This window comes from Acinonyx jubatus, chromosome B1, assembly GCF_027475565.1.
Source record: "Acinonyx jubatus isolate Ajub_Pintada_27869175 chromosome B1, VMU_Ajub_asm_v1.0, whole genome shotgun sequence".
Taxonomy (NCBI): domain Eukaryota; kingdom Metazoa; phylum Chordata; class Mammalia; order Carnivora; family Felidae; genus Acinonyx; species Acinonyx jubatus.
The window spans coordinates 94,842,609-94,866,001 of record NC_069382.1 but is presented as its reverse complement, the minus strand read 5'-3'; the positions used below and the strand labels follow the sequence as shown (position 1 = coordinate 94,866,001).

The 23,393-nt window shown below is 35.8% G+C and overlaps 1 protein-coding gene across 2 annotated transcripts in view; it reads left to right on the top strand.

Moving 5' to 3' along the window:
• INTU (inturned planar cell polarity protein) overlaps positions 1–23,393 on the top strand; it is an 86,544-nt gene that overhangs the window by 47,915 nt on the left and 15,236 nt on the right. Inside the window, exons 7-14 of one of the 2 annotated variants that reach the window (XM_027065760.2) lie at positions 3,328–3,405; positions 10,426–10,630; positions 12,353–12,406; positions 13,071–13,133; positions 13,937–14,158; positions 14,762–15,244; positions 17,088–17,185; positions 21,230–21,419. In XM_027065760.2, coding sequence (XP_026921561.1) covers positions 3,328–3,405; positions 10,426–10,630; positions 12,353–12,406; positions 13,071–13,133; positions 13,937–14,158; positions 14,762–15,244; positions 17,088–17,185; positions 21,230–21,419 — 1,393 coding nt within the window. The remainder of the gene's footprint in view (positions 1–3,327; positions 3,406–10,425; positions 10,631–12,352; positions 12,407–13,070; positions 13,134–13,936; positions 14,159–14,761; positions 15,245–17,087; positions 17,186–21,229; positions 21,420–23,393) is intronic. The other variant, XM_015086613.3, reaches the window with a different exon arrangement.

Genomic DNA, 23,393 nt, shown 5'->3' with positions numbered 1-23,393 from the left:
TATTTTTATAGTTGGACATAAGAGCTGGATTGATGTTTATGAGTAGAATGTGAACCCAGGGACTACGTTAGGTATTTTACATTCATTAATCTCATTTAATCTTCAAAATCAGCTCCAGATGTACGTCATGATCTCTGGCCCCGTTTTATAAATGAGGAAAGTGAAACCAAGAGAAGATTAAATAACTTGCTAAAGATCACAAAACTAACAAGAAGCAGAATTGGAAATTGAAGGAGAGTCTTTCTGAATTATTTCTGAAACTACATTGCTTCCCTAATGTCATAAGACATTAAAAGCTGGGGGGGGGGGGGGGGGATGGGGTAGGAATATGGAGAACTGCCCCCAAGGAGAGGTTTTTAATTATTGTTAGACTAGTCTTATGTCCCTGTTCAATGATTTTTTAAAACTTGTAATTTAGATTCTTCCCTGCTTTTTAAAAAAAAAAAAATGGACAACTTCTATTAAACTATTAACACATTTTAGTTTTAACCTTTTGGTGCATAGAACTATCATATATTATCTACCAAATAGTAATCAAATATCAAAATAAATACTATATTATGTGACTGACACAACGTTAGAGAATACTAGTTTAGATAACTTTTCTTTTGGTGTTGCCTTATGCTTCCCAAGGAAGAAAAAAGTAGACCTCAAAAAAATGCATTATACAGCTACTCTAGACATGAATATGACTATTTTCTATTATTGATGATTTTGTTAACAAGATTTCTTTCATTATATAACAGTGTATTAGTTATCTATTCCTAGGTAACAAATTACACCAAAATTTAGGGACTTAAAACAGCAGACATTTATTATCTCATAGGTGTCCCTGTGAGTCAGGAATTCATGAACGACTTAGCTGGGTAGTTCTGACTCAGGATCTGTCTTGAGTTTGCAGTCAAAATGTTGTCCAGGGATACAGTTATTTGAAGGCTAAACTGAAGCTAGAGCATCTGCTTCCAAGATGGCTTACACACATAGCCATTGTTGAGAGACCTTCGTTCCTTGCCAAATGGGTCTCTCCTGTAGAGCTGTTGGAATGTCCTCACATGTCAGCTGGCTTCCCCCAAAGCAAGTTATGGAGAAATAGATTTCTCCAAAACAGAGAAAGAGGGGAAGCTGACTTAGTCTTATAAATGATGCAGTCATTTCCACTATATACTATTTGTTAGGAGTAAGTTGCTAAGTCCAGCCCACACTCAAGGGAAGGGCAATTAAGCTCTACCTCTTGAGAGGAAGAGTAGTGAACAATCTGTTGACATGTTTTCATACCACAAACAGGAACTCCAAAGGAGACTATCGTGAAAAATTATCCAAATGATTGTGCTTTAAACATGTCTAATTTTGGACAAAAGGTTATATGATCTGTCATGAATGTATGATTCAAAAAATTTTTTAATTTCATTTATTTCTGTTCTAGTCTTTATTTTTTTTTTTCCTTCTGTTGACTTCGGGCTTTGTTCTTCTTTTTCTAGTTCCTTTAGGATGTAAGGTTAGGTTGTTATTTGATACTTTTTTAGTTATCAAAGTAGGCCTGTATTGCTATAAATTTCCCTCCTAGAACAGCCTTTGCTGCATCCCCAAGATTTTGACCATTGTGTTTTCATTTTCATTTGTCTCCATGTATTTCCTGTGTGTTTCAAAATGTTTAACTTGAAGGATAATGGTGCTGTGACATATACTGCATGGTGACTCCCTTAACCAGCTAATTTGTATTTTTCTGACTCAAAAGAGACTATGATGAACCCTGCTAGAATACTGCCTTATGTCAATGGGTCGGATTATGAAAAAACTGAGTTGTTTTGAAAGTATGGGTTTACAGGAATTGGAGAACACTTATTATAAATTACTTTAGGATAAAATAATTATGCTTAGACTTTTATAGTGGCCCAAACAGCAAAAGAAAGAAAACAGAAAATACAATGGTAAGCTGAAGGTAGTGTAGACAGACACAGGGAAAAGGAAGGCCCTGCTAAGGAACTGAGCAGAGGCTGCTCAGCCACATTCTGATGCTATCAGCCAAATTAATTATGCAGATAGAGACAGTTTCCAGGCAAGGTTTTACCCTGAAGCCAAAAAAAAAAAAAAAAAGGCTGTCCCAGCTGAGCTGAGCTCTGAATTAAGGTTGTGCTGCTCTAGCCAATTTCCCAGTCTTTATTACTGGGTGATGGGGATAGAAAGTGTCTACCCTAAATATTAGTCATTCCTATCCTGGGGAACTTGGTTTGATAAATTAGAATGAATTTGAAGATCCCCTTTATTCTACTCTGTACCAGATTCTTTTCCTCATCCCATCTTGTTTCACATAGCCATGCAAGATAGGAATTATTCTACTTTGTTCAAACTGAGAAATAGAGTATGAGAGATCATGCACAAGCACCTCCTCAGTGTCAATTAATAGGTCTTTGTATCTCTAACACTGTGCATGTGGTTTGTAATGGAAGTGGCAGGCCTGGGATTTTTCTCTCATTTGTCTTAAATGCCAGTCTATGCATTTCCTTCTTTGCCACTATGCCTTTTACGAGCAAAATGAGAAAAGTGCCACCCCACAGAAGATCAGGTCAGGTGTATAATCCAGGAACATGTGTTTTCAGAGGGGAGATCATCTTCCTGTGATGGCTGCAGTGAATAGTGGGGACCCAACCAGGAAGTCATTGTGAGGTAGTAGAGAGAGTAACTTTAGAGCTAAGAAGATGGATGTCCACAGGCAGGTTCTACTCCCTTTAAGTCCTTGTACAAGTTGCTTAACTTCTTGGACCTCAGTTTACCCACTGCTATAATAGCAATAATCAGATCTACTTTGTAGAATTTTTATCAGGCTACCAAGAAAACATTTAATTCCATTTCTTTCCTCTACTCTCTTTCCCTTCTCCCATTTGTTTAGGGGTGTCTTTTGTCACAGAAGTTGGAGGTTCGGTTGAGATCTGGGTAACACTGGAAAGTGTCAAGAATTTAGCATTTTTTTCTGAGCTCAGATACTGCACTACTTTATATGCATCAATTTAACCCTCAAAATGAACCTGAGAAGGGCTTAGTGATTATTCCCCCATTTTATACATGAGGAAACCGAACCCTAAGGAGGTATAAACAATTTCCACGTAGGTAGTGATATAAAAGTCCTTACTTGACCCATGCTAGAACTCCAAGTCTAGATATCAGAGTCTTCAGTTGCTAATTCAGTGAACCATTTTACACAGCCATACTCGCAGTTGACACAGACTTTTCACATTCCTTATATATAAAATGGAACGATGTTCTGCTTCTTTTAGATATGTATCACTTGGTTATGTTATAAATGAACAAATGTATTTTTCTTCTTTTTAGAGTTCCTCTCCCTCAGCTAAGGAGTATGATAAAAGATGTTGCCCAAACCTTAACATTTATGTATGGTTCTTTAGATAGGTAAGTATGAATTGAATCTCAAGTTTTTTGTTTGTTTGTTTAAAAAAAAAAAACTTTTAACCATAGAGAACAAACTGATGGTTATCAGAGGGAAGGGAGGTGGGAGGATGGGTAAAATAGATGACTGGGATTAAGGAGTGCACTTGCTGTGATAAGCACTGGGTGATGTAGGAAAGTGTCGTATCACTATATTGCATACCTGAAATTAATATAAAAGAGTGTTAACTATACTGGAATTAAAATAACTTAATAAAAAATAATATTAAAAATAATAAAGATACCAGTGCTCCTAAAAAAATGAACCTCAAGTTTAAGCACAGGATTCCAAATCACCTTTTGCATTTAATACTTTTCCTTGTTTGGCAAGTTAGTTATTTGTTTTGTTTTGTTTTTTTCTTTCTTTCTCTGATTTTCTCATCTTTTATTACTGGCTTCATTTTACAGTTCTAGGCACTTTTTCACTTGATCTATTCATTGCTTTTTCATTTTTGGTCTCATGTTAGTTTAACAAAATAAAGTAAAATAGTGATAAAACCATAATTATATTCTGACTTGATATATTTCTATAGAAGCAAATATAAGGGCATTTCTTCAAAACAAATACAAAAAGGAGTAAGAAGATTTTAAGTTGTGTTGTTCTCTCATTATAAGACCAGTGTCAAATGCACTGTCCTAAAATGTGATTCTTCTTTCTTAAGCCAATTTTTAAATTAAAAAAAAAGCACTATTAAAATATATAAATGACACAGTAAAGATATTTAGTTTCATGTGTGTCATATGTTTCCTATACAATATGAATACAGTATATATATTCCCTTTTAAAATATGTGTGGGCTCATGTTATGCCTATTTTCCTGCTTCTTGTTTTTTTAACATTACAGTAAAATATGATGCATCTTTCTTGATCTAAAGGAGGCAATTTGAGGTAACTTCAGGATTTGAACACATGAAATTATGGATGAAAAAAAGATTTTTCTGTTTGTGGGATATTTTCTAAGTTCCAGTACTTCAGAGAGCTAAAATGATACCTTTGCTTTCAAAGCCTTAAGAGTATATAAGTATAAAGATCCAAAACAGTTTATATGTCTTTCCAAACCACAGTGGTATTGGCTCTCTGTTTATCTCTTATGGATCTTTGTTACCACTGTTCTCAAAGCAGCCTGAAATAACTTTCTGTGACATTGGGACTGTGTAGTGTACAGAATTCTCCTCAACAAGCCTCTTAGGAGACACATCCCTCTCAAACCTAATTACTGGTGAGACTTTTCCAAATGTGTGAACTACAAAAGGCCAAGCAGCCACCAACATTGTTTTTAACTTTTACTAATAAGGAAACTTTTAACCAATGAACAGTAAGGATATGGTTGTAAACTACTTCCTTAAATTTACACTGGGTAGCAAACCGTGCTATGTTTTACCTTAACTGAAGCTTCATGTTTTCATAAAAACAGAGATAATTAAAGATTAAATTCCTGAGATGAATTTCATAACTTAAGACAATCATTTGGGGTTGTTCTGCAAATTCCAAATGGACGAGGTTATGAGCAGAGGGACTCTTCATTTCTGTGAATTTCATTTTGAAATTTAGCTTTCTTTTACTTGGAAGTATTACCAAATTGGCAGCGAATTTTAGTTTCTTCTTGTTCTAGTGAGAATTGGAAAGACAAACTAAGATAATGAATGTGACGATCCATTGAGTTCTTACAACCAAGAAGCAGTATGGATCCAAGATGTTGTTAATAGTCATTTTGTAGTAATTTTTAATAAGGTTTTTTCTAATTATGAAAGATATTAAAGGCCCATTATGAAAAATTATGAAAAGATTAAGAAGTCCAAAGAGTTAATTTTTTTATTTTTTTAAGTTGTGAGCTGTTTAGTTCCTGTGAGCCACAGAAAAGTGATTATGTATTAACAAGTTTAGGGGCACCTTTGTGGCTCAGTGGGTTAAATCTCTGACTCTTGATTTCTGCTTGGGTCATGATCTCATGGTCATGAGATCAAGCCCTGCATTGGACTCCGTGCTGGGTGTGGAGCCTGCTTAAGATTCTCTCTCTTCCTCTCCTTTTACCCCTCCCCTACTCATGCTCTCTCTCCAAAAAAAAAAAAAAAGTTTAGTATTGTGATCATATTAAAGATAGATTTCCTCCAGTATTCCTAGCAAAACTATCAGCAGACTCTAAATAGTCTGTCTCCAAAACATATCTCAAATCCATTCATTTCTCTCCATCCTCACTATCACCTTGTACAGCCACCACCATCTCTCACTGCTATAACAATCTCCATTCTTGCCACTTTAATAAATTTCCAGGGATATTGGCCTGTAGTTCTCTTTTTTTGCTTGGTCTCTGTCTGGTTTGGGAATCAAAGTAATGCTGGCTTCATAGAATGAGTCGGGACGTTTTCCTTCCCTTTCTATTTTTTGGAGCAACTTGAGAAGGAAAGGTATTATCTCTGCTTTAGATATCTGGTAGAATTCCCCAGGGAAGCCATCTGGTCCTGGACTCTTATTTGGAAGATGTTTGATAACTGATTCAATTTCTTCACTAGTTATGGGTCTGTTAAAATTTTGTTTCTTCCCATTTGAGTTTTGGAAGTACTTGAGTTTTGGAAGTACTTCCCGTTTGAGTTTTGGAACTACAGGCCAATATCCCTGATGAATATGGATGCAAAAATTCTCAACAAGATACTAGCAAATTGAATTCAACAGCATATAAAAAGAATTATTCACCATGATCAAGTGGGATTCATTCCTGGGCTGCAGGGCTGGGTCAATATTCGCAAATCAATCAATTTGATACATCACATTAATAAAAGAAAAGATAAGAGCCATGTGATCCTGTCAATCAATGCAGAAAAAGCATTTGAAAAATTCAGCATTCTTTCTTAATGAAGACCCTCGAGAAAGTCGGGATAGAAGGAACATACTTAAACATCATAAAAGCCATTTATGAAAAGCCCACAGCTAATATCATCCTCAATGGGGAAAAACTGAGAGCTTTCCCCCTGAGGTCAGGAACACAACAGGATGTCCACTCTCACCGCTGTTGTTTAACGTAGTGTTGGAAGTTCTAGCATCAGCCATCAGACAACAAAAGGAAATCAAAGGCATCATAATTGACAAAGATGAAGTCAAGCCTTTCACTTTTTGCAGATGACATGATACTATACATGGAAAACCTGATAGACTCCACCAAAAGTCTGCTAGAACTGATACATGAATTCAGCAAAGTTGTAGGATACTAAATTAATGTACAAAATCAGTTGTATTTTTATACACCAATAATGAAGCAACAGAAAGACAAATAAAGAAGCTGATCCCATTCACAATTGCACCAAGATTCATAAAATACCTAGGAATAAACCTAACCAAAGATGTAAAAGATCTGTATGCTGAAAACTAAAGAAAACGTATGAAGGAAATTGAAGAAGATACAAAGAAATGGAAAAACATTCCATACTCATGGGTTGGAAGAATAAATATTGTTAAAATGTCAATACTCCACTATCAACAATAGCCAAAGTATGGAAAGAGCCCAAATGTCCATCAATGGATGAATGGATAAAGAAGAGGTGGTATATCTATACAATGGAGTATTACTTGGCAATGAAAAAGAATGAACCCTTGCCATTTGCAACTACGTGGATGGAACTGGAGGGCATTATGCTAAGTGAAATTAGTCAGAGAAAGACAAAATTCATAGGACTTCACTCATATGAGGACTTTAAGAGACAAAACAGATGAACATAAGGGAAGGGAAACAAAAATAATATAAAAATTATATTATAATGATAGGGAGGGGGACAAAACAAAAGAGACTCATAAATATGGAGAACAAACTGAGGGTTACTGGAGGGTTGTGGGAGAGGGATGGGCTAAATGGGTAAGGGGCACTAAGGAATCTACTCCTGAAATCATTGTTGCACCATATGCTAACTAATTTGGATGTGAATTTAAAAAAAAAATTTTTTTAAATGTCAATACTACCCAAAGCAATCTACACATTCAATGTAATCCCCATCAAAATTGCACCAGCATTCTTCTCGAATCTAGAAACAAGCAATCCTAAAATTTGTATGGAACCACAAAAGACCCCAAATAGCCAAAGTAATATTGAAGAAGAAAACCAAAGCAGGAGGCATCACCATCCCAGACTTTAGCCTTTACTACAAAGCTGTAATCATCAAGACAGTATGGTATTGGCACAAAAACAGACACATAGACCAATGGAATAGAATAGAGACTCCGGAATTGGACCCACAAAAGTATGGCCAACTAATCTTTGACAAAGCAGGAAAGAACATCCAATGGAAAAAAGACAGTCTCTTTAACAAATGGTGCTGGGAGAACTGGACAGCAACATGCGGAAGAATGAAACTAGACCACTTTCTTACACCATTCACAAAAATAAACTCAAAATGGATGAAGGACCTGAATGTGAGACAGGAAACTATCAAAACTCTAGAGGAGAAAGCAGGAAAAAACCTCTCTGACCTCAGCCGCAGCAATTTCTTACTTGACACATCTCCAAAGGCAAGGGAATTAAACGCAAAAATGAACTATTGGGACCTCTTCATGGTAAAAAGCTTCTGCACAGCAAAGGAAACAATTGATAAAAGTAAAAGGCAACTGATGAAATGGGAAAAGATATTTGCAAATGACATATAGACAAAGAGCTAGTATCCAAAATTTATAAAGAACTCTCCAAACTGCACACCCAAAAAACAAATAATCCAGTGAAGAAATGGGCAGAAAACACGAATAGACACTTTTCTAAAGAAGACATCCAAAGGACCAACAGGACATGAAAAGATGCTCAACATCACTCCTTATCAGGGAAATATAAATCAAAACCACACTGAGATACCACCTCACTCTGGTCACAGTGGCTAAAATGAACAAATCAGGAGACTGTGGATGCTGGAGAGGATGTGGAGAAACGGGAACCCTCTTGCACTGTTGGTGGGAATGCAAACTGGTGTAGCCACTCTGGAAAACAGTGTGGAGGTTCCTCAGAAAATTAAAAATAGACCTACCCTATGACCCAGCAGTAGCACTGCTAGGAATTTACCCAAGGGATACAGGAGTTCTGGTGCATAGGGGCACTTGTACCCCAATGTTTATAGCAGCACTTTCAGCAATAGCCAAATTATGGAAAGAGCCTAAATGTCCATCAGCTGACGAATTGATAAAAAAGTTGTGGTTTATATATACAATGGAATACTACTTGACAATGAGAAAGAATGAAATCTGACCATTTGTAGCAATGTGGATGGAACTGGAAAGTATTATGCTAAGTGAAATAAGTCAGGCAGAGAAAGACAGATGCCATATGTTTTCACTCTGATGTGGATCCTGAGAAACTTAACAGAAGACCACGGGGGAGAGGAAGGGGGTAGGGGAGTTACAGAGAGGGAAGAAGGCAAACCATAAGAGACTCTTAAATACTGAGAACGAACTGAGGGTTGATGGGGAGTGGGGGAGAGGGGAAAGTGGGTGATGGGCATTTAGGAGGGCACCTGTTGGGATGAGCACTAGGTGTTGTATGGAAACCAGTTTGACAATAAACTATGTTTATTAAAAAAAAAATTCCAAATGCGGTTAAAGCAGTCTTTTTACATTATAATGTGGCTCCTACATATCTTTCTGATTTCAGATCTCAAACCACATTTCCCCTCTGGCTGGTCTGTAGACACCCTGGCCACACTTGTTCCACACTAGGGCTTTTGCGCTCTTTTCTGTCCCTAGATCTTCTTGACATTGGGATCTCAGCTAAATGTCCATTCTCAAAGACTCTTCCCCAACTTTTGATGTAAAATAACCAACCAGTTACATCACCCATTCACATGATCTTGTTCTCTGTATATCTCTTTGTACAAGCTCATGTTTTTACTCTTTGTTCATTAGTTGTCTTTCTCCATTAGAACATGAGCTCCACAGAAGCAGAGACCTTGTCTTTTGTCTTGATATTTTTACTGCGGTACCTCCAGCAATGAGAATAGTGCCTAGAACATAGTTGGCACTCAAGCAATTTGTTGAATGAATCCATGAATATTATTCTGATGTATTAATGGTACATATACTAGCTATTGTGTTATCAAGCAGGCTATTCCAATGAATAGTTGCAGGCAATGCTCTATTATTTTTACATAACTAAAGTCAAGTGTTTAGTGTGTGTGTCTCTCTATCTCTTTTTTGGTTCTTCAGTAGTGTTGCCTACATTAGTGAAGAGGGGAAAAATAACTTAGGCTAATTATGTGCTTACTGTGTTCAGTAAGCAATAAGTATAATAAATAAATAAATAAATAAAGTACTAAGTACTTTGCATGCAAGTCAGATTGTATTATCCCCATTTTTAGAGTTGGAAACAAAAGTTCAAAGAACTTTTCCTGAGATAACTACCTGGTAAAAGCAATGATAAGATTCAAAGACAAATATGTTCTATTACAAAGCTCAAAATTTCTTTATTATTCCATCCTGCCTGAAAGATACTGAGAGGTTAAATGGTTAAGAGATAAGGTAAAAGCAACTTACATTTTTTTACAAAAAGGTTACTTCAGTCCATTTTGTTGTAGATATACCGCTTGTGTTAGCCCTGTGGTTCTTCCATAATACCATCTGTTCAGTGCATTTGAAAGTAGGTTTTCGGTGCAATAACATTATAGCAGTAATTCTTTTTATTTTTTTTTAATTTTTTTTTAACGTTTTTATTTATTTATGAGACAGACACAGAGCATGAACGGGGAGGGGCAGAGAGAGAGGGAGACACAGAATCGGAAGCAGGCTCCAGGCTCTGAGCCATCAGCCCAGAGCCCAACGCGGGGCTCGAACTCACGGACCGCGAGATCGTGACCTGAGCTGAAGTCAGATGCTTAACCGACCGAGCCACCCAGGCGCCCCAAGCAGTAATTCTTCATAAGGGAGAGGAGGAAGGAAGAGAGCCTATGTATGTGGGAAAGATCCACTCTCCTAGGGACATACAAAAGATGACCACTATTTCCATATGTTTTTCTGACTTACAGCTGTTGTTTCTTCAGTGCCTTTTGCCAGGTTGAGAATGTTCCTCGTCTGGATCATTTTTTCATCTTGTTCTTTCAAAGAGCACTTCAGCCTACTAAACTGCATTCCAGTGCCAGTTTGTACGCACAACAATATGATGCTTCCAGTGCAGTGCTTTTAGACAGTCTCCCCGGAGTTCGGTGGCTCACACTTCCACAGGAAATCAAGGTAATCCTGGGTGTCGTAAATAAAAATCAGAACCAGTTGCCTTGTAATTTTTTATCTTCTCTCTTTTTTAGCCTTTTTGTATTTTCAGGATTGTGGGTAAGAGTTGAAGCCATTGATTGATGAAGTAGGTGATCCAGTACAGTGAACTTAGACAAATATTTCTTTCTAAACAGAAATTAGCTCTCTCATCTTACTATAACATTTAAGCATTTTCTAAATTTGTAATACTTCTCAGAAATCATAATTATATGGTGTGACTTGCTTTTGTTTGTTTATCAGATGTTCTTTTTAAAAAAAAAATTTTTTTTTTAACCTTTATTCATTTTTGAGAGACAGAGAGAGACAGCATGAGCGGGGAAGGGGCAGAGAGAGGGAGACACAGAATCTGAAACAGGCTTCAGGCTCTGAGCTGTCAGCACAGAGCCCAACGTGGGGCTCAAACTCATGAACTGCGAGATCATGACCTGAGCTGAAGTCAGACGCTCAACCGACTGAGCCACCCAGGCGCCCCAGATGTTTTTTTTTTTTTTTTTTAATGTCATTTTTCTTAAGGTACACTGGAATAATTAAGAGAGTAGATACTTTGTTCTCTTAAGGAATGTGAAGAAACAATTATTGTAACCTTGTACGTTAGCCTACAGAGTTCAGTAGCAGGAATAGCAACCTGGAAGCATTAATATTTGTGAGATCAGAATTAACAAGTGAGTACTTTTCTTGTTGTCTATTATTTTTTACAAGAGCACCAAAGCCACAAAAAGGAGTACATGAAATATTTGCTAGATACAGAAAAATGCAGGTCACAAATGAGTAATAAGTCATAGAGTGTGAAAAGTATTGAAAGGCATGACTAATGTTTCCAAAGCTTTTGTCATCTCAGTAAGACACAGTTTGTGAAATAGTCCTGCAGAGAGTGCCTTGGCCTTTAAAAAGAAAAGGAAAAGGAAAAAAAAGGATTCTTTTCCACAAATCGCATTTATGCCACAAGCTTTAACTGCCTAGTTTTCAATTTATATATATGTATTACAGATTAAACTACAGATTAAATTTATTCTGTTTTTAAATTTTGAATGTTTCATGGAAGAACAAACACATGAAAGAGTTCGGGAAATTTCCATAGAAACAAAAGCTAAATCCGAAGTAAGATTTTTCTAATAACCCTGTAGGGAAGCTAAACTGTGCCAGGTTCCAGGGGAACACTTTTCTTCATGTTTTAATCCATAAATAAAGATTAAAAGTCCTTTTATATAGAACTTAGGAAAGAGACAGGGAAGAATGTTTATTTTCCGGGGATCTAACTGTTGAGAAATATACAGCAATAAAGGGGGAAAAAAAAACCTCAAAATAGATTGGGTACATTAAGATGGGTTATTTTCCTGTAAGAATTTTGATAGGTTCAAAAATTTCCTAATTCAAAACTAGAAAGCAATTTTTTAATTGCTTTCATAAGTTATTTTGCATTGAATACAGAGTGAAGTTCATTTTGTAATAATTGAGATTTAATTGAAAAATGACAATATGTTAAATAATTTTTTTCCATGTAATTGCAAAGCTTAAAACAACATGTTCTATTTTCGGACATTTCTTAAATATCACAAAGGAGAAAGATACTTATTCAATTCTTCAAGTAATTATTAAGCACTTTTATGAGGCCATTACTAAACAATAACCGAGTTAAATGGTTGTGGTTTTTTGTTTTTTGTTTTTTGTTTTTTTCCCACATAGATGGAACTAGACACAGCATTGAGTGACTTAGAGTCTGCAGATTTTGCTGAACTGGTAAGAAAGCCAGTGGATTTTAGGCTTAATGTTGATTTCATATATTGTAAATCAGCCATTATTCTAAATATTTTTCAAGTGGGCATGTAATAATCTTGAAATACGTAGCATTGGATCTCTATTTTGACATGAACAAAATTTATTTTCCTTGCCTTAAAAAACTTCTTATTTATTTAATTTTTATGTATGTATGTATGTATGTATTTATTTATTTTGATGTTTATTTATTTTTGAGAGAGAGCAGGGGAGGGGCAGAGAGAGAGGGAGACACAGAATCCAAAGTAGGCTTCAGGCTCCGAGCTGTCAGCACAGAGCCTGACACAGGGCTCAAATCCATGGACCATGAGATCATGACCTGAGCTGAAATCAAGAGCTGAATGCTTAATTGACTGAGCCACCCAGGCGCCCCACTTATGTTCTGTTCTTAAATGTCTCTAATCAACAGTATCTTATAAGAATAAAAAATAAGATCGCTTTCAGTCAAAAATATATGCACATTATTTTTCACCCTAATACCCTAGTATGTTCATTTCTAAAGAAGGCACTATGAAAAGTTCAGTTACTAAAGAATATAATTGCCATTTTTAATTATTATAGCTTTACTAGGATTTTTTTAATCATGAAAAACAAAGAATATAAATCCACTGTGGTTTTGCTCCCCCAGTCTGAGGACTACTATGACATGAGGCGGCTGTATACAATTTTAGGATCTTCTCTATTTTACAAGGTAAGTTGAAGGCTGAAATTTTTATAAATGTCCAACTGCCATATAAAGAGACCTCAAGTAAATTTTCTCAAACTTCTACAAACATGAAAAATACATTTCTCTCTTTTCCTTTGAATGTAGTTACCATAAAATTAAGGTCTTCAAAAAAGCCCAGTACCTACAGATTTACAAATACAATATTTTTGATATTATTACATTCATTACATATATTGCATTTGCAGATGTATAAGCAGAAACAGTAATGGAGGAACCAAGTGCGTAGGAGAGAAGAGCAATACTCTCTCGGTTTCTTTTTGCAGCAGTGCACTTTTTTTCTTATCCTCAGACATAACCATATATCTTTTTAGTATATCTTCTAACATTTCATTGACTTCCATGCAAAGCAAATTAAGCATCAAATGAATTTAAGTGTTTTGGCACTTCAAGAAGATTTTTAAACATGATTTAAAACATATCTAAAAAAGAATCAGACAGTACAGAATGGTACACAGTGAAAAGTAAGTCTGTCCTCACTGTAACTTCTCTTCTCCACTTTCCGTGCTCAAAATTCAGTTCTTTTCTAACTTTGCCAAATAGTCAGGTTTATACTACTCAGGCCATCTTGCTTTGTGCTAAAGTCTGTGGTAGACTTAACTTATCATAAATATTTGATCTCTAATTGACCTCAGAAAAAGAACATTTATCTTTGCTATGTCTTTATTCTATTTGAAACTGGAATATTTTAAGCTAACTGAAGTACCTGTAAAATTCTTAGAAATATATTATGACATAGTTGACTTCTGTTCTTTGTGGTTAAATTCAAGGGTTATTTGATCTGCAGTCATTTGCCTAAGGATGACCTTATTGATATTGCCATATACTGTCGCCACTATTGCCTACTGCCGTTAGCAGCAAAACAAAGAATTGGTCAGTTGGTTATATGGAGAGAAGTGTTTCCTCAACATCACCTCCAACCTTCTACAGACTCAAACACTGAAGTCTTTCAGGAACCTGAAGGAAGATATTTTTTGCTAATTGTTGGCTTGGTAAGTTTACTTTGGTTTCTGTGTGTGCGTTTTGGGGTGGCTTTTTTTTTTTTTTTGGCCATTTACTATCTTAAAATACACAAACAAATATGACAGTTTAAAATTATGAGCGTGCCAGATACCAGTATTCAAGAAAATGTTATATGTCCCTTACTCCTTTTCTTTTACATCCATTTAATACTCGTGAAGAAATATTAATGAAGCCCAGAATAAGATTTTATCACGTTCTTAAGATCTTTTGTTCTCATTTCTGTAGTGGTTTTATCCTCTGGTTTGTCTTGGGAAAGAGAGACATGAAAAGAATATAGAATCAGAAAAAACATGTGATTGTAGATAAAAGGACTTCTAATCACCGTGGCTCTTTGAAAGCTACCTTAGGGAATTCCATGTACCAGAAAGTAGTCTTTGATGGTATACCAAGAGAAGGCAATATGAGATTTGTTTTCAAGGATGATCAGGAAGCATTGAGAGTAACTAAGAAACAGGCAGTTTTTAATAATCATATGATTATACCATGTTTTTCGTACTTATAAATTTATGCATGCACACTACATATAAACATTTTCATGTAGCTAAATCTCTATTAATATTTTTGTCTTATAGAAGCATTATATGTTATGTGTACTATTAGAAGCTGGAGGCTGTGCATCCAAAGCTATTGGGAATCCTGGACCAGACTGTATATATGTGGATCAGGTCAAAACAACTCTTCACCAGCTGGAAGGAATAGATTGTCGCATAAATGAACGGCTAACATCTCCAAGCCCCTGTTTGTCTTGTGCTGACTGGTTCCTTACTGGATCACATGAAAAATTAGATAGTTTGACAACCTCACCTATTCTCAGTAAGCTTCCAGGTACTTCCAAAGTAGCAACCTCTCCAACATGCAGAAGAATTCTTTTTGGTGACTATTCCTTAAAGACACGTAAGCCCAGTCCTTCCCAAAGCAGTGGAGGATCTGACAATGGTTGTGAAGGTGGAGAAGGTATTCACCTGAGTCCCCACTCTACACCAGATACAGTACGGAAACAACAAAGAGAACCTCAGGGCTCTGATGGTTCAGAAGAAAGTGGGGCCTTGCTTAAGGTGTGTGTTCATTTGAGTGTGTACATTTGGGAGCTACTGTCTTTCCAGTTCTTATTTTATAATTGCAAGAAAATTTTTAATGGCAAATCATTCTTCATTTGATCTAGTGTTTGTTTTGGTTATTGTTAGCAAACCAGTGATTTAGAACCAAAAAAGAGAGGGGCGCCTGGGTGGCTCAGTCGGTTAAGCAGCCGACTTCGGCTCAGGTCATGATCTTGCGGTCCGTGGGTTCGAGCCCCGTGTCGGGCTCTGTGCTGACAGCTCAGAGCCTGGAGCCTGTTTCAGATTCTGTGTCTCCCTCTCTCTGACCCTCCCCTGTTCATGCTTTGTCTCTCCCTGTCTCAAAAATAAATAAAACGTTAAAAAAAAATTTTTTTAAATAAAAGAATAAAAAAAAAAATAAAGAAAGAACCAAAAAGAGAAAGAAATATCAAGTAATAAAATGGTAGCATCCAGGACAACTGCTTGACACTACTTACAAGTAGGAAAATTCTTTAATCCTTCCTGCTTTCCCTGTTCATCTTTCTTCTGTCACAAGGTTAACAGAGAACATCCTAGTTGTGTGGGATTTTAGATGCCTGATTTAACTAAATAAGCAATAAAATATTCAGCAGAAACAGAGAATCAGAAACCTAAAAAAATATATTTATGTAAATATATGTGTATATACATGTTATTCTATAGGTTTTTATAGTTTTTTTTTTTTGTTTTATTTTGTTTTTATCTGAATCTATAAAGGCTGGTCTCCATTGTCAATAATTTAAAATGTGATTATAAAACAAAGAGAATGTTCATTTTTCAGATTGTTTATTTTTATCCTTTTTCCATGTTTTTGGATACAATAATGTATCCAAATGATCATCAAAGTAATCACCCCGGGAGGTCTTCTACTATTCTAGTGATGCTCTACTTTCAGAACACTTTTGAAACTTGCTTGTCATTTGGATTGTTGGAAGTGATGTCAGACAAGACATGAATAAAATAGAATCTGAGAAGGGGCACCAATAAAATATGAGATTCTGAGTGTCATGGCATAAATAGCCATAGCTTCCATCTTCTAATTCCAAACAATACAGCAGTCTTGGTGTCTGAAGTGGATATATTTAGAAAATACCCGCATTCGTCCTATATATTCATTGTCCCAGTTGGTGAAATTGGTAGGAAACATAGTTTAAGAAGTAGTAGGCTTAAGAAGCCATGAATAACTCTGAAGAGAAATTAAATAATCTCTATAATCGAGCCATTCAACAAATTTGATTGAACACCTATTATGTGCCAAGGGCCATGCTATACAGAAGAAATACAAAGATGGGTAAGACATAGCCCCTGCCTTTGAGGAGTGCAAAGTCTAGAGAGGGAGACAAGCACATTTACACATAAAATATAACAAAACTTGGGGCACATAGGCAGCTCATTTGATTGGTTTTGGCACAAGTCATGACCCCAGGGTTGTGGGATCAAGCCCCACATTGGGCTCTGTACTGAACATGGATGGAGCCTACTTGAGATTTTCTTTCTCCCTCTGCCCCTCTTCCCCTCTCACACTCTCTTTCTCTCTCTCTAAGATAAAGAAAAGAAAAAAAAATGAAAAAAAAAGTGTAACAAAACTTGATAGTGGCTCTGGTAGATTTTCAGGAAGAACTATGACATCCTTCTATGACATAGCCCTAGGTCACTGTTAGCGAAGAATAAGCCAGGAGGTATAAGTTAGCCTCAAACATATTTAAAGGAAACATTGCAAAATACTAAATAGTTCTCTTAGAAAGTTTTCAGTTTTTACATTACTTCTGCTGTTTGATTCCATTCTTAGATGCAAACTGATCTACTTAACTGCATTTTTCAGGTCACTAAATGGAAGTCTGCTCTTCCAAATCCATTTCATTTGGGGAACTTGAAAAAGGACTTTTCAGATAAAGAACTGGCAATATATAACACAATGAAGTAAGAAGCATCCTTGTATTCTTTTTTTTTTAAAACATGTGTCTTCAAGCAAACTTTACAGTAAGAAAGTACAAATCCATAACATATAGAGATTTAACTCAAAAATGTAATTGTGATATATCTTACATATTAAAGGTAATGTCTATGCTAATTCACTAATGTTTTTCATTATACAATAGGGAACCTGTACTCCTATTATAAGAGATAAAAAAACAGAGTGATGTTTCAAAATGTGAAAGTCCCCTCTTATCTCTTTTCCACAGGTAACCTCCCTTTTGTATGTCTAATTTTTTTATTATAGTATTTACTGTTTTTAGACTTTGGTGGATGCTGCAGTCTGCTGCACAGATATTCCATAGCCCAGGGTACTCCTTCCAGTGTTTGGGGATAATGGCTGCTAACTACTCACAGCTGAGTCTCTTGTTCTGTTTGGAAGTTTATTGACTCAGCCAAGATGACAATTTCTCCCTAGGAATAGCCCACATCTAAGGACTAATAGATAAGTTGAACAAAGACTTGGCCTAAATTCGAGACAACTCTAAAAGGCCATCCAATCTCATAGTTCCAAGTGGTATCTGCTGAGATTTTGTTTCAACTGCAGTGTGGTTCAGCTTTTCCCTCTGCTCAATCCTGCTTCCTCCCACACTTGTGGGACTTCCTCCCACAAGTGTTGTTCCCCAGAGTTCTCCCTAGTAAACTTCCTTGCTGCATCTCCCTCTGAGTCCGGGGGTAGGAACTGAGCCTATAACACCCATTTTAGGAAAGAAATGAAACCTCAAACTTACATTAAGTAGGAATTCTGAAGTAAAAGGAACGGAGTGAGAAGAGCTTGTCTATAATTATTAAAACATAAAATGTCTATAATTATTAAACTCTGTAATTATTAAAATGTAAAATGTTACGTATTCACTTCTTGTGCAACTATTATGTGGTGATGAGCTGTCTGAGCTTTGCCTGATGTTTAATTATGATGTCATGTGTGGGATCAGTTAGTATAACAAACTCCATTGCACACTTCTATTTGAATAAGCAGACATAAATCACACAAAAAAAGCTCAGCACTATTACTTTCTTAATCATGAAACATCTTTTTAAAGATTATGAATGTTTATTTTTTTGTTAATGTTTATTTATTTTTTATGTTTATTGATTTATCTTTGAGAGAGAGAGAGAGAGAGAGGGAGAGACAGAAAGAGAGGGGGAGAAAGAGAATCCCAAGCAGGCTCTACATAGTCAGCATAGAGCTGGACGTAGGGCTCAAACTCACAAACCATGAGATAATGACCTGAGCCGAAATCAAGAGTTGGACGCTTAATCAACTGAATCACCCAGGCACCCCAAAACATTTTATAATAAGTTCAAATATATATGTCACAGAGTTGTCAGAAATGGCTTTTTTTTCCTGACGTTAGAGCAAAAACAAGGTAACTTGTCTGCATAAAATAATGTAATGGGAATCTAATGTGTTAAATTTAATGCCTTCAAAAACTATGGTTAGTTTTTTAATAGTTAAAAATGTTTTTTAAGCAAATCTAAATCAAACCTTTTGTAGAGCTTTGAAATACTTTCCCAAACCCTCGTCTTCTATTTAACAACTACCACTCTGAAATTTTATTACCCCCACATCTTACTTTTTAAATGTGTGTGTGTTATTTTTACCTTATCTCTAGTAAAAGAAAATGTTTTACAAGTTCAGGCTTGAACATAAATTCATATACAATGTAAATCATAGGCTGTCTATTTAAAAAGATCCTACAGAGGTGCCTGGGTGGCTCAGTTGGTTAAGCATCAGACTCTTGATATTGGCTTAGGTCATGATCTCCGGGTCATGAGATCGAGCCCTGCCTGGGGCTCCGTGCTGAGCATGGAGTCTGCTTGGGATTCTCTCTCTCCCTCTCCCCCTGCTCCTCTCCCACTCGTACTCTCTCTCTCTCTCAAAATAAAAAAATGAAACATTAAAAAAAATTTTTTTAAAGATGCTACAGATGCATATTTATTTTCTTTATTGACATGAAAAATGTTCATACTATGTAGTTAATTTTAAAAGTATGAAATAAGCCAGTGTAGATTATCCTAATTTCTGTGTATACACTTTTGTAAAATAAAAATATATAACATATTAAAAATAATATACACAAAACAGTTCATTTAATAACCAAGTCCTATACTCTACATTCTAATAATTATTTATTCCATTCAACCCCTATTGTTCCTACTGTAGATCAGGCTCCCATTGTCTTACCTGTTTTACTGCAACAGTCTCCCAACTCCCAGCCTACCATGAATCCATTTTCTGCTGCAGGAGTGACCTTTCTCTATAATAAATGACTTAATCTATGCTTTCACAAATATTTTGTCTTCCCATTGGGCAATTGTTTGATGATTTTTAAACTTGCAGTGTATCCACTGAGTTAATATACTCTGAATGAGTTTATGATTTTCAAGAGCTAAATTTCCTCACTGTGTTGTGGATTTTTTTTTTTTTTGAGAGAGAGAAAGTTAAAAAAGACAACAAAAATGTTGATTCTAAACCTCCCTAAAAAGGAATCTTATTAATTTCTCTTTTTAAAGAATTGTTTCTGTTCTGTACCTTTTCTTAATTTTGAAGACCTCTAAAATAAAATGTATGTTTTAATTTATTTTCCTTTTTGAATAATCAAAATTCCTCTCTTCTTGATTATTTGAGTTACTAATTGAAAAAGATCAGCCACCAGTTGAGTTGTTAATGAGCCAGCCACCTTCTAGAAAAGTATGAGAAAAATTTGCAGATGATCTCCTTTCCGGTCTATCCCTGGTCTGAAAAAAGAACCAAAGCCATAAATCACTAATAAGAAGGAGAAATTATTCTGATCATGCCTCCTAATTAAGAGTTTAACAGGATTTTAACTAGCATGGATGATCAAAGGCAGTATCCAGGCTAAGAGATGTTACATGCCTTTTCTCTGCCTCTGTGCTTATGGCTGGAAAAAAAATCAACTGAGACAATGTTTTAAAAATAGACATCAGAATTAGAATGGGGGCAGCTTGAGTGTTTGAAATGCAAATGGAGAATTGCTGTCCATATGTTTAAAGATTGCCCGTCAGAAGTCATCAGTAGAAAGGAAAAAGTAAGGGATAGTGGAGTAAGCTTCAGAGTTAGCTTAGCTCAGCCACTTACCTGTGTGACCTCAAGCAAGTTAATCTGAGATCTCTGAACACTGATTTCCTCGTGGTTAAAATGAGGGGAGTAATACTATTTAATATCTCACAAGATCATTGTGAAAATTAAGACTAAGGTATTTTAAAGCCCCCCTCCCACCCCAGGCACAGAGAGGGCATTCAGTATGTGATACTATTAGTATTTTGTTGTTGCTATCATTGTTATTCTTCAGCTCTTCTTACCATTGGTAGAAATAAATATTTATAGATTCTACTGACTTGTCTGAGACCTAAATAGGGGAAGAAAGAATGGAGAAATGAAAATAGTAAGAGAACATGTAAGGGAAGGAAGGCAGTGATGGTGAATAGTAGAATACTACCAGTAATTGTCATAGTATTCTAGATTATTAACCCAGTTTTGCAGTCACTAATAATAATTTTATTTTTCTTCAGGATCATCAGTCTGACTGTTATGCTACAAACTTAAATGTGTTCATTTTGTTGGAAGGTGTTCTTGTATGTGGTCCACTCTGGACTGATACCTTATTTATGACTTGTAGGTATCTGGGCCAGACAGGGGCTGAGTTATTTATTACCAACCATGGAAAAAGAAGGGTTTAGCCAATTTGGGTTGTTTAGCAAAGGAATAATTAAGTGGTTTGCAATTGGTGTTTATCCTCACATACCATGTAGTATTTGCCTCCATTAACGAATTGATAATAACCCTAGCTGTACTTTAGTTAAGGAGGAAATGGGAATTAAATATTTGTACTAGTTTCCCTGTCCTAATTACACTCCTAATATTATATTGTAGATAAAAACTTAGGAGTCTATAAACATTCAAAATGAAGGAATATTTTTAAGCTTACTTAAATATTTTTTTTTCTTTCTTTTGTTCTTTTCAAGATTGACATCTGGTCCTGAGAACACACTTTTCCACTATGTTGCCTTAGAAACTGTGCAAGGGATCTTTATTACTCCTACCCATGAAGAAGTGGCACAGCTAAGTGGCTCTATCCACCCTCAACTAATAAAGAATTTCCATCAGTGTTGTCTCTCCATTCGTGCAATTTTCCAACAGACATTGGTAGAAGAGGTAGGATACTGCCATAAGTATACTTTTCTGTTTTGTTCCCAGATCTCTAAATATTATCTCTAAAAGGTCTTTAATCAGTATGCCCAATAATTACAGTTTTTATTTAAAAATTTTGTAACAATCACCCAATCTAACTAGAGCACCCAATCTAACTTGAGTGCCCAAAGGATTATACTCACCATATTTAACTTCAAAGCTTTGTTTCATAATACTGAGTTTGATGTCCTGGATTACTATTTCAGAAAATGGTGGACCTGTGTTCTTCTATAGCAAAGTAGAATATATGGTAGTTTGTAATGTAAATTAGCCTCCACATTTGACATTTGTGAGTCAACCATTACTTGCACAGTAGTATCTACCCGTTGGTAACTCTGATAATTCTTTAAGTATTCCATCAGTAATATAAGGTATTTTGTAATATAATAGGGTAAAATATAGCAGTAGACACAAGACTGTTGTAAATGTTTCAGCCACTTGTTTCATTTCTTGCTTGCTTGCTTGCTTTTTAATCCAGGATGAAGTTTCATTTAATATTATACCTCTGGAAAGTAGTAATGTTGTATATAATTAAAAAATCAATTAGATTATCTTAATGGCAGGGAAAAGTATGTGTTGATTTCTGGAAAAGGATAAACATACAGAAATTCACTTGTCAGTGGTCAAATATCATACAGCCAAAAAAAATTAAAAAATAAAAAACCACAAAACCCTCTCTGAAGATGCTAGTAATGTATACAGCAATATGTGTGTTAAGAATGCTAAGTTTGTGAAGAACTTGGGTTTAAAGTAGAACATTGGACTGGGAATAAGGAATCCTGGACTGAGCCTCAACTCTTCCTACTTCCTTACTGTAAAGTAAGTGGGCTGAATTATGTCTTAGAACTTGTTCAGCAATAAATTAATTCTGTGTCTGATAGGATTTCTTCTTTGAGCTATCAGAAATTAGTATTCAGCAAAATGTTATGTCTGACCATATATCTCTGTGTGCTTTGTGGTCTTACGATCCCCCTTTCCTTGTAACATAACTGCTTGATTCTATAAAGGAATGTCTCATTAATTTATTCATGTAATACTCATGACGCAAAATAAATATTACTCATGTAGAGGTCTGTTGTCCCTGTCGGTTGATTGATGAGGTCTCTTTGAGCCAGTTAATTAAAGCTCCATAAGGGTCTTCTCGTCTTATTGTTATATTCCCACCTCTTCACGGGAAGGTCAATTTCACGGATTGGAAGTAAGAGACAGTAAAGCCCTCCTGTGGCCATTTGTACAAGTCCCTATTTAGGGAACAAGTGATTATGCTACCTTTGCACGGTCAGGATACCGCGGCCGTTTAACTAATGTCACCAGGCAGGCACTGCCTCTAATACTAGAATTGCTAGAGGTGATGTTTTTGGTATACAGGCGGGGCTTGTGTTTGCCGAGTTCCTTTTACTTTTAATCTTTCCTTATTTGCATACCTGTGTTGGGTTAACAATTGGTTTGATATTTGGTTTATGGTTAGGTTATATTTATCTTGTCGTTAACTATCAGTGGTTATCCGCTCTGATATAAGCTTATGCAAGGAGAAGTATTTCTTGTTACTTATATTAGCATTATTGCTTCTATTGTTGAATAGATTGACCCAGTATTGAGTTAGGAGTTGGTTGCATTTTTTGACATTAAGGTGTTTTGATTGTTGAGCTTGAACACTTTCTTAATTGATGGCTGCTTTTAAGCCAACTATGGTTTATGTTTATGCTTACTCTCTAAGGAAGGCTGTATCCTAGTTCTAAAAAGCTGTACCTTTTTAGATTATATTTTAAACTTACATTAGAATTTTAGGAGGTTTTTGGGGTAAGTTTAAAGTTGAACTAAAATTCTGTTCTGGGTAACCAGCTATCACCAGGCTTGTTAGGCTTTTCACTTCTACCCACAAATCTCACCATTTTGCAACATAGACAAGTTCATCCCGTAAAGATTGTTCATGGGTAG